At 40.4% G+C, this 14,015-nt stretch overlaps 1 protein-coding gene across 1 annotated transcript; it reads left to right on the top strand.

Annotated features, from left to right (window-relative positions):
* Nucleotides 1-216: 216 nt before the first annotated feature.
* Nucleotides 217-12,582, top strand: LOC135475790 (Iroquois homeobox protein 5a-like). The gene is made up of 4 exons (XM_064755730.1): nt 217-1,101; nt 2,427-2,596; nt 4,050-4,435; nt 11,524-12,582. The coding sequence occupies exons 1-4, from the start codon at nt 826-828 to the stop codon at nt 12,255-12,257; spliced, it is 1,566 nt and encodes a 521-aa protein (XP_064611800.1). The 5' UTR covers nt 217-825; the 3' UTR covers nt 12,258-12,582.
* The last annotated feature ends 1,433 nt before the right edge of the window (nt 12,583-14,015 follow it).

The raw sequence follows: 14,015 nt of genomic DNA, 5'->3' as shown, positions 1-14,015 counted from the left end.
ATGAATGGGCGTGGTGACTGAAATCAATTATCCATAGCCTGAATGACAGGCTCCCTCAGCCAACCGTGTCCCTCGTAAGAAACTCGTTATGGCGATAATGCCGCAGATCGGACAGTTAACCGAGTCTATCGTACTGGTGCAGGGCCACAAACGTCCTGGTGATTTAATTTAACCTAGTGAGACTTGAACGAAAGCTTGCCAAATCAGTGGCGTGAATCAGACCGCCCTTAAAACAACTGTGTACTGCCGGGTGACCCGCACATTGATTTAGAAACAGACGGCAACCGAGGTGGTAGAGGATACCTATTACAACGGCTCGGACTGCTTGTTACTAGCAGTAGTCCCGCCAGTGACTGATTAACAGAGTGTGTGCACATCAGCGCTGAGGGACCCTCATCCCGACTCTCGTGTCTTCACACTGTAATCATCCATTCAGCTGATGACAGCCTTGCCAGCAGATCGTCACTGCTAGCTCCGTGCTCTTCCATCTCTTCCGTACTTTCTGTTCCAGCTGACCTGAGATAAGCTTTGATTTTGCCTCACCTGTACAAAAGTGATGGCGACCTCCATGTACTACGGACTTTCCGGAATTCCACAAGAATACTAGAAGACACTGGGTGCGGAATCCGGGTTTCGTCGTTAATTTGTTTATTCTGTGAGTTAGACTAATCATCATTTTTTTGTGCACCTGTGGTTCTCTGATCAACCCAGGGGATTCCTGAAGCGCTCTATGACAGACACGGTGATCAGAAAGGCAGCAGAGTTGAAAAGGTGAAACAAGATTTGGGGGGTTTTTTTGGCTTTAGCGAAGTCGAATTCAACTCGATGGTGACTGTAGGCCGGGACGGGCCGACGCTAGACGCTCTCAGTCTTCCCCGCAGAGACATGGTACCCCGGTGTTGTGAGAACGGAAGGCCCGTGGTGGCAGATCCACACACTGGACAGACAATCTGCTCCTGTCAGTACAGCTCAGGGCTGCTGGGCTACCCTCGTGTCCCTACCCTCGGGGAGGCTGTATACGGGGCCTCGGCCGCTTACGCCGCTGCTGCCCAGTCGTACATGCCGCTAGGGGCCGACGGCTCGGCCTTCTATTCCCCATTGGTAAGTTGATCGTAAGATTTCCCGACAATATCTCGAAACAAGAGAGAATTATTAGTCTTTATTGCCTCTAAAGTTACGACAACAGTTGAAAAAAAGCTGGACCTGTCATTACATAGGTGCATAGTACGATGTCGTGTTATTAATGTTGTAAACTGCTTTTTATTGCATTAGTGCTGGAGAACATCCATTAAATAATATATATATATATATATATATATATATATATATATATATATATATATATATATATATATATATATATATATATATATATATCAGTTGACAGTATTGGTCCAGCCCTTATTAAATATATCTATGATTAAAGTCATGCCCAACACGTACAGAAAAAAGCACTGTTATATAAATATATACACATATTTTCGGCGGATAATGTATAGTGCGGTTTCGAAATGAAGACTGTGTAATGAGTATACACTGACGGTTTACAAGTTAAAGGGTCCCTCTGTATTGGGAGAGATGTCAATCCGCCTGTGTCGCGAAGAGAATTTATGGGTGGGGGAGGCGAGGGTTGGATCTGATACGTCAACTAACCCGTGTTATTACGGGTAGTTTATACGAAATGCTGAATAGGGAAACTTAATCGGTGCTCTCGTCACGGGATAGCATATGACTGATGTATACACACTGGAACCAAAATATTTGACTTCAGTATTGCACATGTACCTCTGCTTGTTAGTTTCTCTGTGCCACCCGCGCACGTAATATAAAATCGCCTGCAATCATAGGTGTATTTATCATAATCCTATATGTAAATACGACACGTATTTCGTTACAGTACAGGCAGTTTTAAAAATTTCTTCATTTGAGAAAATACCAGACTAATAGGAATGGTTAAGTCTGCTGTCAACAATGTTTTATACGAGTTTCAGAAACACAAACCTATATGCAATGTTCGATAAAACATGTGTATAAAAGTATTCTAAATACAAATAATTTTTAATGGATACATAGGTATTTTTTTAACATCTCGAAATGGTTGTATTGTTTCATGAATTATGAAATGATTTACTTGCCTTAAGGCTTCTGGATGATGTGACCTTGAAGAGACGCACGAGGTGTTTAAGTTCATAAATAATTTTCATGCCTTATTTAAATATAATTATTAAATAACCGTTGTTTTGCTTCTAACCCATGATTTATGATGCTCTCCAAACCCCAGACTCTTGTCTTAAAGCAAAGCCCACCATGTGTTATGTAATGACATCTGTATATGAATGTATTAAATGCAGTAATTTCCGCATGACCTATCCATTCATTCGGGCTTTTCACATCTCAACCTGTATCCTTACCAGTTTGTGTTTTAGTTAATATTGGCCCGGCGCAGAGTCTCATACCCTCCTACTTCGTTTATTTCAGACCTCTCCCCATACGACGGGGCTAAGGATGCAGTGGGAAGGGTGGAGACATTTAGCCCATACAGGAGGCATGTACTTTCGTACGACACATCAATGGCCGCTTACCCGTACGGACCTGGGTAAGAATTAGCTTAATATATCATACAACCTGATTGTTCAAGTTACAATTTTATCTATAGATACTGAACAACGGAACAGTGTAATTTCACACACTCTAATGAACCACAGACGTATCTTCTAGGAACACAAACGAAAAAGATCAGGGACAGGAAATCTAAAGAGAATCACCGGAACTGAAATCATTGACGAAATGGTCTTTAAATTAAAAATAAATTTGATGTAATTTTGACTTAGTGTATATGCACACAGAATGTTATTTTCACTGCCAGTTTATCACCACAAAATGGGTGTGAATGAAACGGACATCGTGAGAGAATATATAAATATATATGATTGTACATTAACGCATCAGCGCAATTTAAGATTTTAACTCAGTGGATATTATTAAATTTATGTATTTTATTTTAAGATTTGAACATTCGCATCTCCTGCCACTGGATAAATTGGATGGAAAATTCGGAAAATTTATTTCGCTATAATTTTGTACTAATTTTATATTTTAAACTTGTGTAATACATATATTTTGTTGTATGCTATAAAACTTTATGGAGTTAAATTTAGATCTATTTTTTGGTTGTGGAGTTTACTATATGAGAATTCATTATTCTTCGCTTATAGCAAGCAGACGATAATTAATTTAAATTCTTTTTCTGAAAAGTAAATACATATACCGAGATAAAAGACAGTCATAACATTGGGGATTTCGTCGTCCAGAATGTACTACAAATATCAATATAATCAGAGCGGAGAAACATTCACATTATCTTTAAACGTATTAATCTTTATGCTTCAGTCATCGTTTATACCCTGATCATATTCTCGGTACCGGTATATTATATTAAGTTACAGTAATTATTTTCTCATCTCACTATTCTTGGGAACTGCATTGCGCTGTATCTGTTTTATTTTGAGCCTGCGTCTATTTCATGAGGCTCATTTACCGTTATAGTTTATTACTCTCGCTCGTGCTAGCTAAGGCTTTCTTTCAAACTGACATAACACATTGTACATTCCCCGGGCCCAGGCCTTAACTGAGTGTAAATCTAAGTGGAGGCCAAGATCGCATCTGGCCCGACCCCTCGTTGACAGACCCAAGGGCTTAAATTTAACGGCAATACAACTTTATAAATGGCGACGTTTAAGTTTGCTCCGATTATATTTTAGGAATGCTATCGAGTTTAGTCGACTTCTATGACAGCTTTCATTGTAACTCGCACTACCCTCTCCGATAAAAACGCATTTCTAATGTCAAAAGAATTTCTGGTTAGTTTTTTGTGTAGATCTTTCTGTGTTCTTAAGTTTAACCAGATGTTTTTCATTTGGTGGCGAAGTTGAATTGGGAGATCTTGCCGGAACTCGTTACGAGTGATGGGGTCGTTAAATCGACGGGGGGAGAAAAAGGCGATATAATGTATTTTATAACACATATACTGATTTGTATTTTCTCTTCAGATTTGGTCCCATGGATCTGAACGCCGCCAGACGAAAAAATGCTACAAAAGAAGCTACAAATACGCTCAAAGCATGGCTATACGAACACCGCAAAAATCCTTACCCTACAAAAGGAGAAAAAATAATGCTAGCAATTATAACAAAAATGACTCTAACCCAAGTTTCCACGTGGTTTGCCAACGCCAGGAGACGGCTCAAGAAAGAAAACAAGATGACGTGGTCGCCTAGAAATCGCTCTGACGACGATGGAGATGATTTCGATGACATGGGAGATGACGATAAAGACGATGACGACAAAGACAAATTAGCCGGCTCCTCGGAGGGCGTGCAATCCCGTGGGGGCACTGCTCCGAACTCTCCTATACCATCGGCTGGACATGACGGGGGTATGTATAGTTACATGAATTATTAACTGTAAACTAGACATATATCCAGAACCAACCAACAAACTTCTAAGCCACGCCAGATATATACAGTATGTATTCAGGTCTCGGTTGTCATCAGCCAATCTAAAAACAGTTAAATAATCAATGTCAAAGGTGCACAATGCATTATATTTTTTCAACTAAAGGCAATAATTTTGTTCTGCTTTGGATAATTAATTATAGTCCATATAATTGTTATTTTTTTAACGGGAGGGGAGGGGGGTAATCGTACGTAAACTTCTGAAGTATTTTTATTCAGGACGATTTCCTAGCAATCTTAACATACACAACGAAAGCTTTCTATACTTTCTCCCATACGTTTACATGTAGTAACCTCCCATCACCCAGTCAAACATCCCCAGTCACGTCAGCAACTTGCTAAGTGGAAAAAGATTTTTTTGTATTATCCACGTAAAACTATGTTGCCTTATGCAGTGCAAGTTTTTAATCGCAATATATTATGGCCTTAATGTACTCATAGTCAAAAACGGAATATTATGAATTTTACGCTTTGTATCGAAAGTGCTCGTGCTATAAGTATTTGTCCACGATAGCAGTATTATTATCTGCATGTTCTACACGATTTCTTTTGCATCAATTTCACAGTGGGTTGACTTGTTCTGTGGTTTGCTTTGATCATGTATACTTGATTGCCGCGATGATCCGTGTGTTAGTTTCTACACGTCTGCATGCCTAACATGATGATCTCTATATATATTTACATGTGTATGTATATGGCTGCGTTTTTGTTAGGTGCGATCTATGATAAGATGCATGTCTATTGTGTGTGTACATATGTAATCGATGCTATCCGTTATACATTACTGTTTACATGAAGTAACATCCCAGCTGTATCTTGAAACCTGGTGCAACAAGCTACATGCACCTATGCATTCGATTGGCTTGTTCAGTCCATACGACCTGAATCTGTGGGACACTGACACCACATCTATGACACCGCAGTAGGTTATGCCCAAGTGTTTCCTGTTGCCGAACAACTGGTATATTAGGGCTTATTTTGATTGTCTTGGTAACTTGAAAATACATGATGATTATCTCTTTTGCTGATTTGCCCTAACGTTTGGACATTAACATTTATACGCCCTATTTGCTACCGTATTTTGGGAAAAGTCCCTGCTGAATTTCTCTTCATGGTTATTTTATCCGCACAGTTAAATATGTACACAACTGATTTTCCGCCCAACACGCATTGATGTCATACCGTATTTTGGGCTGTTCTGAAGTGCTGAATTACTCTTCAGGTTTACTGTCACTGCAGTGTCGAATATATACGACATTCATATCTCGTCCATCGCTCTTGATACCATACCATGTTTGGGTAATTCTCTAGTGCTGAATTACTCTTCAGGCTTACCGTGAGTGCAGTGTTGAATATATACGATGCTCATATCTTTGATATCATACCTTATTTGGGTAATTCTGTAGTGCTGATTTACTGTTCAGGCTTATTTTTACTGTAGTGCTGAATATATACGGTACTGATTTCCCGTCTAATTTGTCCTCACTTTCGGCCTGGCTGCTACCTACTGACCTGTGTAATCCCTGCTGTTGCTCAATATTACCCTTATTGATTTCACCTATCGATATCTGCTCTGCCGATTCCGCACTCTACAGCGAACTAGCCTGGCAGATCAGCGTAGCCCTCCCATCTCATACCACGCGTATCCCTCCGCCGTTCCTGATGGGTTTGCCAGGTTGTTAGCTTGGCACGCCACAGCACTGATGGAATAATTGAGTCTGTTTTACTAGTTTTCATCACACCAATCAAGGCTGTCCGCTGAGGTTTTTCTAACTGAGAAAACGTTACGGTTTGTCACTTCCCTTATGGAGATTATGACGGGGAAGGAAGTTAGGGGTCTCCGCAGCCTTCCCCGAGCCTGGTTTTTTGTGTGGTCCCTTCGTTTTAATCACCTCAGTCACGCACAACCTCCCACCCCTATACCCCAACCCCTCGTTCTTTTCTGTCAACAACGGTCGAGACTTTCCTAGTGACACCATACAATGCTTCGGTCTTTACACATCAGCTAACTGATGTATCGCAAAAACTTAGTAAAAACTAGATCTGTCGACAAATAAGAATTATGCGGAATTTTGTTATAATGTATAACACCGCTAAATGTTGTGTTTATTGGACGACGACAAACTGGACTTAAAACCACCAACTGGTATATATTTATAGATTCAAGTATTTAAAGCGTAAAAGTACAAGTCGGTGAATATTTGGGATTAGTTGAGCAGCATTCGACTTGAACAGTTAGCGTTGAATAAGGCTTGAAATGTTAACATCTGATCTCATCACCTTTATTGATGGGAATGTCGGAAACGCTATTGTAGGCCTACTTAGAACGAAACGTGGCGAGAGAGTAAGTTAACAGTAAACTTTCTATACGCGACTATATGTGTCAAATCCCCTCAATACTCCGCGAACGTCTGTCTATGCCGTTTAAGTTTTATTCTGCCACCCCCGGGTTTTGATGGCAAGAGTATGACGGAAGTTAGTCGAGGACAAATTTAAACTGTCGCTTCCAATCACAGATATACATCAGGCTAAGTGCGTCTACCAACTGTTTATAAAATTTGACCGGGATCTGCTTGTTTTCTGCTTGGGTTATGGAACTCGTGTATAACTGTTGATACAGCTTGTTAGTGAGGATTGAAGGGTGTATACTTCAGTGAGGACTAGCTACGTTAGGATTTGTGGTGGGTGGGAGCGGAGGGGAATGGTGCATAAAGTCTCAGGGCTACCCCCCCCCCCCCCCTCAACATTCAGTTGGCCACTCTTGTTTACATCATGAAAACATTCTTCCACTTTTCAACACGAGATGTTTGTAAGTTCATCAAATAAATCCGAAAGGGACATCGGGACGGCTTATCTAGCTGGTAAAACCATATCTAAAGTTCAAGGTGTGCGGTGTGATGACTTGGTAGATCTCGAATGGAGGAGTAAGAACATTTCAACGCAGCAGGAGTTAATTGAAACCAATGCTCTCACTTTTGTAATTTTTGTACGAATTGCTAAACAATGTCAGTATTTCACATTTTTTAAGTTGTATTTCCATCTCCATAAACGTTTATGTCCTTTAGCTTCATTAAAATTTGCGTTTAATTTTTGCAACCAAACATATGAAAAGCATTCTGGACAACTTCTAGACCTAATCTCTTATTTTAGTTCCCAGCTTTCTGGATTCTGTGGCGTTTTTCCCATGAAAAAAAAAAGAAACTGACTTTGTATAGATAAAATCCGATTTGAAAATCCAATCCTTTATCCATGACTTTTTGACCGAGATTATTAAAGCGACTCCGTTTGAACTGAAGTAGGTTACGAAACCTTACGTCTGATTTACCTGGGAGGTTATCAATTTGTAAGCCAGCGAGGGACAGCCAGGATAAGCTGTTTGGGGAAATATGTTACTCCCTATTACTACATGACGAAAGAACGAAGAGCATTAAGGGATTAGGCTGTTGGTCAGAAGAATGGCAAGGCTTGGTGTAAGAGGTATCAGTGGTTAACTCCCTTCACCGTGAAATCGCCGCTTTCTTCAGCAGAAGCAATACTAACAACGTGCCATTGTGTCCGTCGACTGAGTTGTATACGTTCTGGCCTATCTAATGACGTGTAACTGCCGGCTAGATTTGTTCGTTTGTGGGTATGTTGACGGGATCCTTGGCAGTCAAGCGACTCCTGCCCCCTTCGTTTTATTGTCCCAACAGCTGCTGGGATTCGACTTGATATCACTGTCAGAGAATTGAACGACAAAAGGCGGTGGCAGGGCGGCCTGACAGGCGACTCAGCGCCTTTTGTAACTTCCCTAGTCCTCGGGCATTCTCTTTCCGTCCCACGGAATTAATCAGTTGAAGTAAAACGGGATCAGGGACAGGCGTGCGCTGTCTTGTTAGTCCAATGTATCTGCAACTGCAAATCCATTCGAGAAATCGGTATTAAAAGCGAATTGACTGAGGAAATCCAAGCTGCCTTTAAGATTCACTCCGTTACATCAGAATAAACATATCCAAGACAAAACAAGATATTCAAAAGCACTCGTTAATAGGTGATTGAACTATTTTTATATGTTCCCTCTCTTGTTGAACCAAAGGAAATATTTACATGTATAGACTGTACCGGTATTGTTTTTTAAAATTTTATTTTGACCAAATTTTATTTATAAATAGATTGTCGGCATTTTAACTTTTTCACAGCAATAGATTAATTAATTTAAAATTATGGACGTACATGGACGACAAAATTTTTTATTTAAGAATGGACTGACGGCATTATAACATTTGAACAGCAATAGATATTCTAAAATTGTGGACGTACATAGATAACAGAACTTTATTTATAAATAGATTGTCGGCATAATAATTTTTCACAACAACAGATGAATCAAACTTATGCGCGTATATAAGATATAAACTGATAAAACTATATAATATTGAAGATATGAACGAACGTCTTAGAGCTATAACTACATCAGCCTTTTGGATACAAACTTTTTGTCAACGGCATGAACCTGGAGGTGTCATTAGGTTTCAAGCGTCTCATCCTTGTCTAAACGTATCTCTCAGTCGTAATCAAACAGGCCGATTGATAGCTACATTCTGTGACCAACAAGAAAGATGAAATGGCCAAACTAACGCCATTCGCGCTATCTGGTTACGCAGAGGTTCCGGTTCTTGCACTCAACAAATTACCCGGTGAAACTCGATCGGCATTGCCGTGCCGTGAATGTCGTGTGCGTGCTGTTACTAGTTGGCATCACTTTGGCAAAGATTGAAGTAGCTCGCACGGAACAAGGCAAGAAAGTTGTAGGGTTAAAACCAACATCATGTTGAAGACGCCCTACTCACGTGTATGTATACTGTTGAGCTTTGCTTTGGGCTGCGCGGTGGTAAACCTCATTTTCAAGTTTTGTCCGAGATTTGTTGAAACTCGGAAAATATTGTGGTCTATTTCTGGAACAACGAAAGAAAATAAGTGCGTTCAAATCAACATCAGTATAAGATGCCCTGCTGGCGTGTATTTTTCATGTTTAAAATTTTTTGTGCAGTACCACGATAAACAAGAGCTCTAGTTTAAGACTTGTCCAAGATTTGTTAAAACTGCGTGGGAATACACTGTCGCATATTTAATTCCGAGAGATTCGAGTATATGATTGACATGCTCTTTGCATGCGATCATGTTGCCTTCTTGAGTGTCTTTGGTTTGGGTCTTATGTGGGCCCAGTGCAGAACTGATCACATCTAAGCAGAACTTTTTTCTTTTTTTTTTCCAATTCCATGATACGTGGAGGGATTTAACCGCAGATCTCGCATACTTACTGGGTGTATGATACAGTGCTATTTACCAGTAATTATACAGGACAATGTAATATAAACACTGTTGTTGTTGTAATGGTATTGGAGAATTTTGAGATCTCGTTTTATCTTAAAGGTATCGATGAAGAGCGGTCGTTATATACCTGTATGTAAATAAATAAATAAATAAAGACAGAAAGAAAGAAATACGGAAGGTGAATATATACATATATATAGTTTTAACGGCTATGTTAAATCATTTATCGAATCTTTGATTGGTTGATTTAGTAGGCTGATGTGTATTATACTGTATTCAAGAGCCTAGGTCATATAAGCCAGATAAGTTGAATATTAAATATGTATGCATAAGATGCAATGAGGATATAGCTATTCGTTAGCCAACTGGGAATAGGTTATGTTTATGTATAGGCCTACACGTATAAATAATGACGAAAGATCTAACGCTTACATCGGAGTTATGGTGAGGAGGGAGGTGTTCGGAGTTAATGGTGGGGTTTATCGCGCCGGTTTTGCTTGGTTTTGCGGCGTAATGGCGGTGTTCGTCCACATCCCGACTGGTAACCGCTAATATAGCGTGGAGCGCGAAGCGTGGAACGCGGGGGAAGCGGGACGGTGGGGTTGATTGGGATATCCCTCATCCGTTACTATGATCGGGTATTGCCCATAGGGCTTGTTACGATTAGCCTCTCGATCAGCCCCTTCCCTCCGGCCCCAGGCTCGGCTGATTACCGGGTCGTGACTTGCACGCTCGCTGTTACCCTCCCTAACTCATTGGGGCCGCTCGGTCCGTATTATCAGCCTATCAAACAGATGACCGCCTGATTTTTGGACTACTTGAAACCATCAATCTCCACGTTACCCGGTCACGCCTAATTGTTGATAATTTAAGACGTTGTCCCTATGATTGCAGACTGTCTGTAACATTATCCCTCTTCGCCCTCTAAACCGCTATTAAAACTTTAATGTCGTGTAAATAGAGTAGTGTAGTACGGGAAATGCCCCAAACTTAAACATAAGGTTAGCCACGCCCGTTAGATACGGGGTGACTTTATATCATCGGCTATGTTTTGTTGTATTGTGGTTAGGGTGATTGATTTTAAAGATTTAATGACGAACACAAAATAATAAACCTTGATTTGGCCTCATGTTTGGATAAATCATAATCTCATAGTCAAGAGGCAGCTATGATTATTTATTTCTTTGGTTCAAGCCTTACACCATACTCAAGAATATTTCATTTATACGACTACGGCGAGCAGAACTATAAGGAAGCGACATCTATGAATTCGAGTTACTGATATTCCTAGAGTAATTGTTTGCCTGTGCCATGGGGCTTCCTTCCAACCTTATGTTCCTTTTCCTTCATAAAGTGGTCTTAAAATATGTTGGTTGCAAGGGTAAATATAGGTCCGTGTTACTTGTCAATTTAATGTTGTTTCTTGGCACTTATCTCTCTCTGCATTTGTTTCTATTCTAAGAATTCTGCATTACATAGATGTGATGCTTTGTAGATAATGTTTGCATGTAGATACTGTTTCAATGCCATGTTGTTTTTCATCGATTGTCTCGCCATGACATTTGCTTCCTGACTGAAGGGTGTTTTGCTTGAAGTACTGTATACGTTATAAATGTGGGCATGCGTGCAGTATGGCTTTTTTGTCAATTCCATATTGTTTCCCATAACTTATCTTTCTTTGTATGTATATTCTCAGGTGCTCTTGACACTGAGGCTCACATAGACGTCGATGACGTAGCGACATCTCCCAGCCCTTCCGATGGGTCACGTAAAGACAGCCAGACCCATAGGGACAGCGACATCCCTAGAGATGCAGACTCGCCAGTCCTCTCGAACAGTAAAGACAATAGTGTGTCTCCCTCACTCACTCCTTCAATCACAGACATTCGGTCGCCCGGACTGTCATTAGCTAAAATGTCTTCCGCCAGCAAAAAGACAGAGGGGGGTGAGGTCGGTGAGGGCTCACCCAGGCCGAAAATCTGGTCCGTGTCGCAGTTCCTACCAACAAATTCAGACAATCATAGGTCACGTGAATCCACTGTGACGTCATCACTTACGTCATCCACGTCACATCCATATCGCATGTCGTCACCATCAAGTCACAGGGGGATATCGTCTTCGAGTCAGGGTCATCCCTTCCTGCCATCGTCAAGCGCGCACGGCGGGTATGGCGGAGCGCTTTCGTACGTTAGCCATCCTTTACCAATGACCCTCAGCAGTAGTGGCCTGGGCTTCCCTTACTCGCTCTCATCGGTCAAGTCCAGCCTTACTGCCCCGTCCACCACAGTTTCACGACAAGAGGCGCTGCTAGCGGCCACCGCCTCAGCTTTGCGATCTCAGCCCACAGCTCCATCAATCAAGTCCTCAGACGTCATCGCGCCCCGCCCCAGTGACGTCACAGACAAGAGAGACAGTCCGACACTTCTTTAGAAGTCGCATTTATTAGATGTATAGAAGAATTCTAGCTAGCATTTGAATTTTTACATTCTCATGTGTTTATATATGGTCAAGTGCAAAAACTTTTTATGAAGTGGGCATATCCCTTATGTCCTTCACCCCCAGTTAGCCAACCTGGCGGGAAGAGTTTTACGTCACGTGACCAGTCGAACTGTTGAAAAGCACGGAGAGCTAGAGGGCAGTGTGCTCGTGGACAGCACAGAACAGTTATTGGACTATTCTGTCAGGCTTGTTGTCTTACGTCAGTAATTTAATACCATGTCTCAAACGGTTAAATAAATCTTATAAATTAGCTCTTATCATTGGAGACTTATTGCAAAGAAAGTCTTGTGTTGTATTTCTGATATTTCTGTCACATAAAACGTTTTTTGTATACCGAATACTATGTATATCAATGTAGTACAAAAACATTCGATTGTATATACAAAAAGGAATGGCGAAATTTCTTTGAGTCGGTGTGGGGAGATCCTGGAAATTTAGTTATCCATGAAACAAGACCAGGGACAGGTCAACTTTATACTTCTGCCACAAAACGTCGGTTGTAATCATGAAATGGTTTTTATTGTTATTTTCGAGAAATATACTAATATTCGATAATTACTAAAATGATAAAACCAATGTCTAGAGCGTCTATACGTAGTAGGTTTTAGTTATACATAGCAATTATTAGGCAAGCCATCAGCTCAAGTGTGTCCAAAAGTAAGCTATGATTCTCACAACATTCAATGCCAAACTTACAAAATGGTGTATTTTTCTTTTACATCTTCATTTATATAACTAATTATTTCATCCGTGAACCGAAAATTGGAACAAATAATTGCAAGAGTATTATTTTAGGAAATTAACCATAAGACGCATCTTCTTATAAACATTTTACATGTATAAGTGTTTTGTATGATACGACCCATGCAGGTTTGGTCTTAGGTCTCGTGAATACGAGAGTAGCTGTTTCAAAGAAATCAGTGCAACAATCCCGCACCATGGACATGGTGAGTATAATCACGGCAAAGTTAGCGGGAACTAGTAACATTTGATTCATGGTGTGTGAAGCAAGCTTGTGGAGAATAAGCCCATGGGATTGTAGGAATAGCGTGTTTTATAGATTCTTGAATGCGTTGCTTTCATGAGTAACACTGAAATTCTTTGAAGAAAGGGAACCCTGTCCGGCTGAGATGGCGATAGCTTTGCGACTATTAGGGGTCGATTTCACGACTCAAGTCAAAATTTTAAACGTTGTCACAATGCTTAGTTTCCTGTTTTGAAAGTTGATATTTTGACACTTTTGTCTTAAGATAATATTGATTAAGTGATATAAAAAAATAAGCTATAAAATAATATTTCAAATTTTGACTTTAGTCAAAACTGGCTGTATGGAATCAGACTCAGGCACTTCAGTAATGAGGTCACACATTAGAATCCAACGATAGCATTTAAGTCGTAAATTCCAAGAGTTTAAAAAACCAAACTCAGAACTGGAAAGGACTTGCTTTGGTACATTGTTTTGCAGTAAAGAATCAATTTGCAAAAGCGTTTTATATAATGACAGCTGTGTTTGGTGTTTTGGCTTAAGTCTTGAGGCGTTGATAAGTATGCAAGGGCCCTGCTCACAATATAAGACTGCGGCTTTAAGTGAAGACGTTTGTCAGGTGTATATTAGATAGCGATAGACCACTAACGTTTTCTCCACTCTTTAGTGAAGAGCTAGAGAGCGGCTTTAAAAACCAATCAATC

Source organism: Liolophura sinensis, chromosome 9 (genome assembly GCF_032854445.1).
Source record: "Liolophura sinensis isolate JHLJ2023 chromosome 9, CUHK_Ljap_v2, whole genome shotgun sequence".
NCBI lineage: Eukaryota > Metazoa > Mollusca > Polyplacophora > Chitonida > Chitonidae > Liolophura > Liolophura sinensis.
Note: the sequence above shows the minus strand (reverse complement) of the source record. Positions and strands in the feature narration are given on the sequence as shown.

Excerpts from the sequence above, each read along its gene's own strand:
- LOC135475790 (XM_064755730.1), top strand. The coding sequence starts at position 826 with ATGGTGACTGTAGGCCGGGACGGGCCGACGCTAGACGCTCTCAGTCTT. Across the intron at positions 2,597-4,049 it reads GCTTACCCGTACGGACCTGG|ATTTGGTCCCATGGATCTGA; the intron begins GTAAGAATTAGC and ends TTTTCTCTTCAG. Across the intron at positions 4,436-11,523 it reads ATCGGCTGGACATGACGGGG|GTGCTCTTGACACTGAGGCT; the intron begins GTATGTATAGTT and ends GTATATTCTCAG.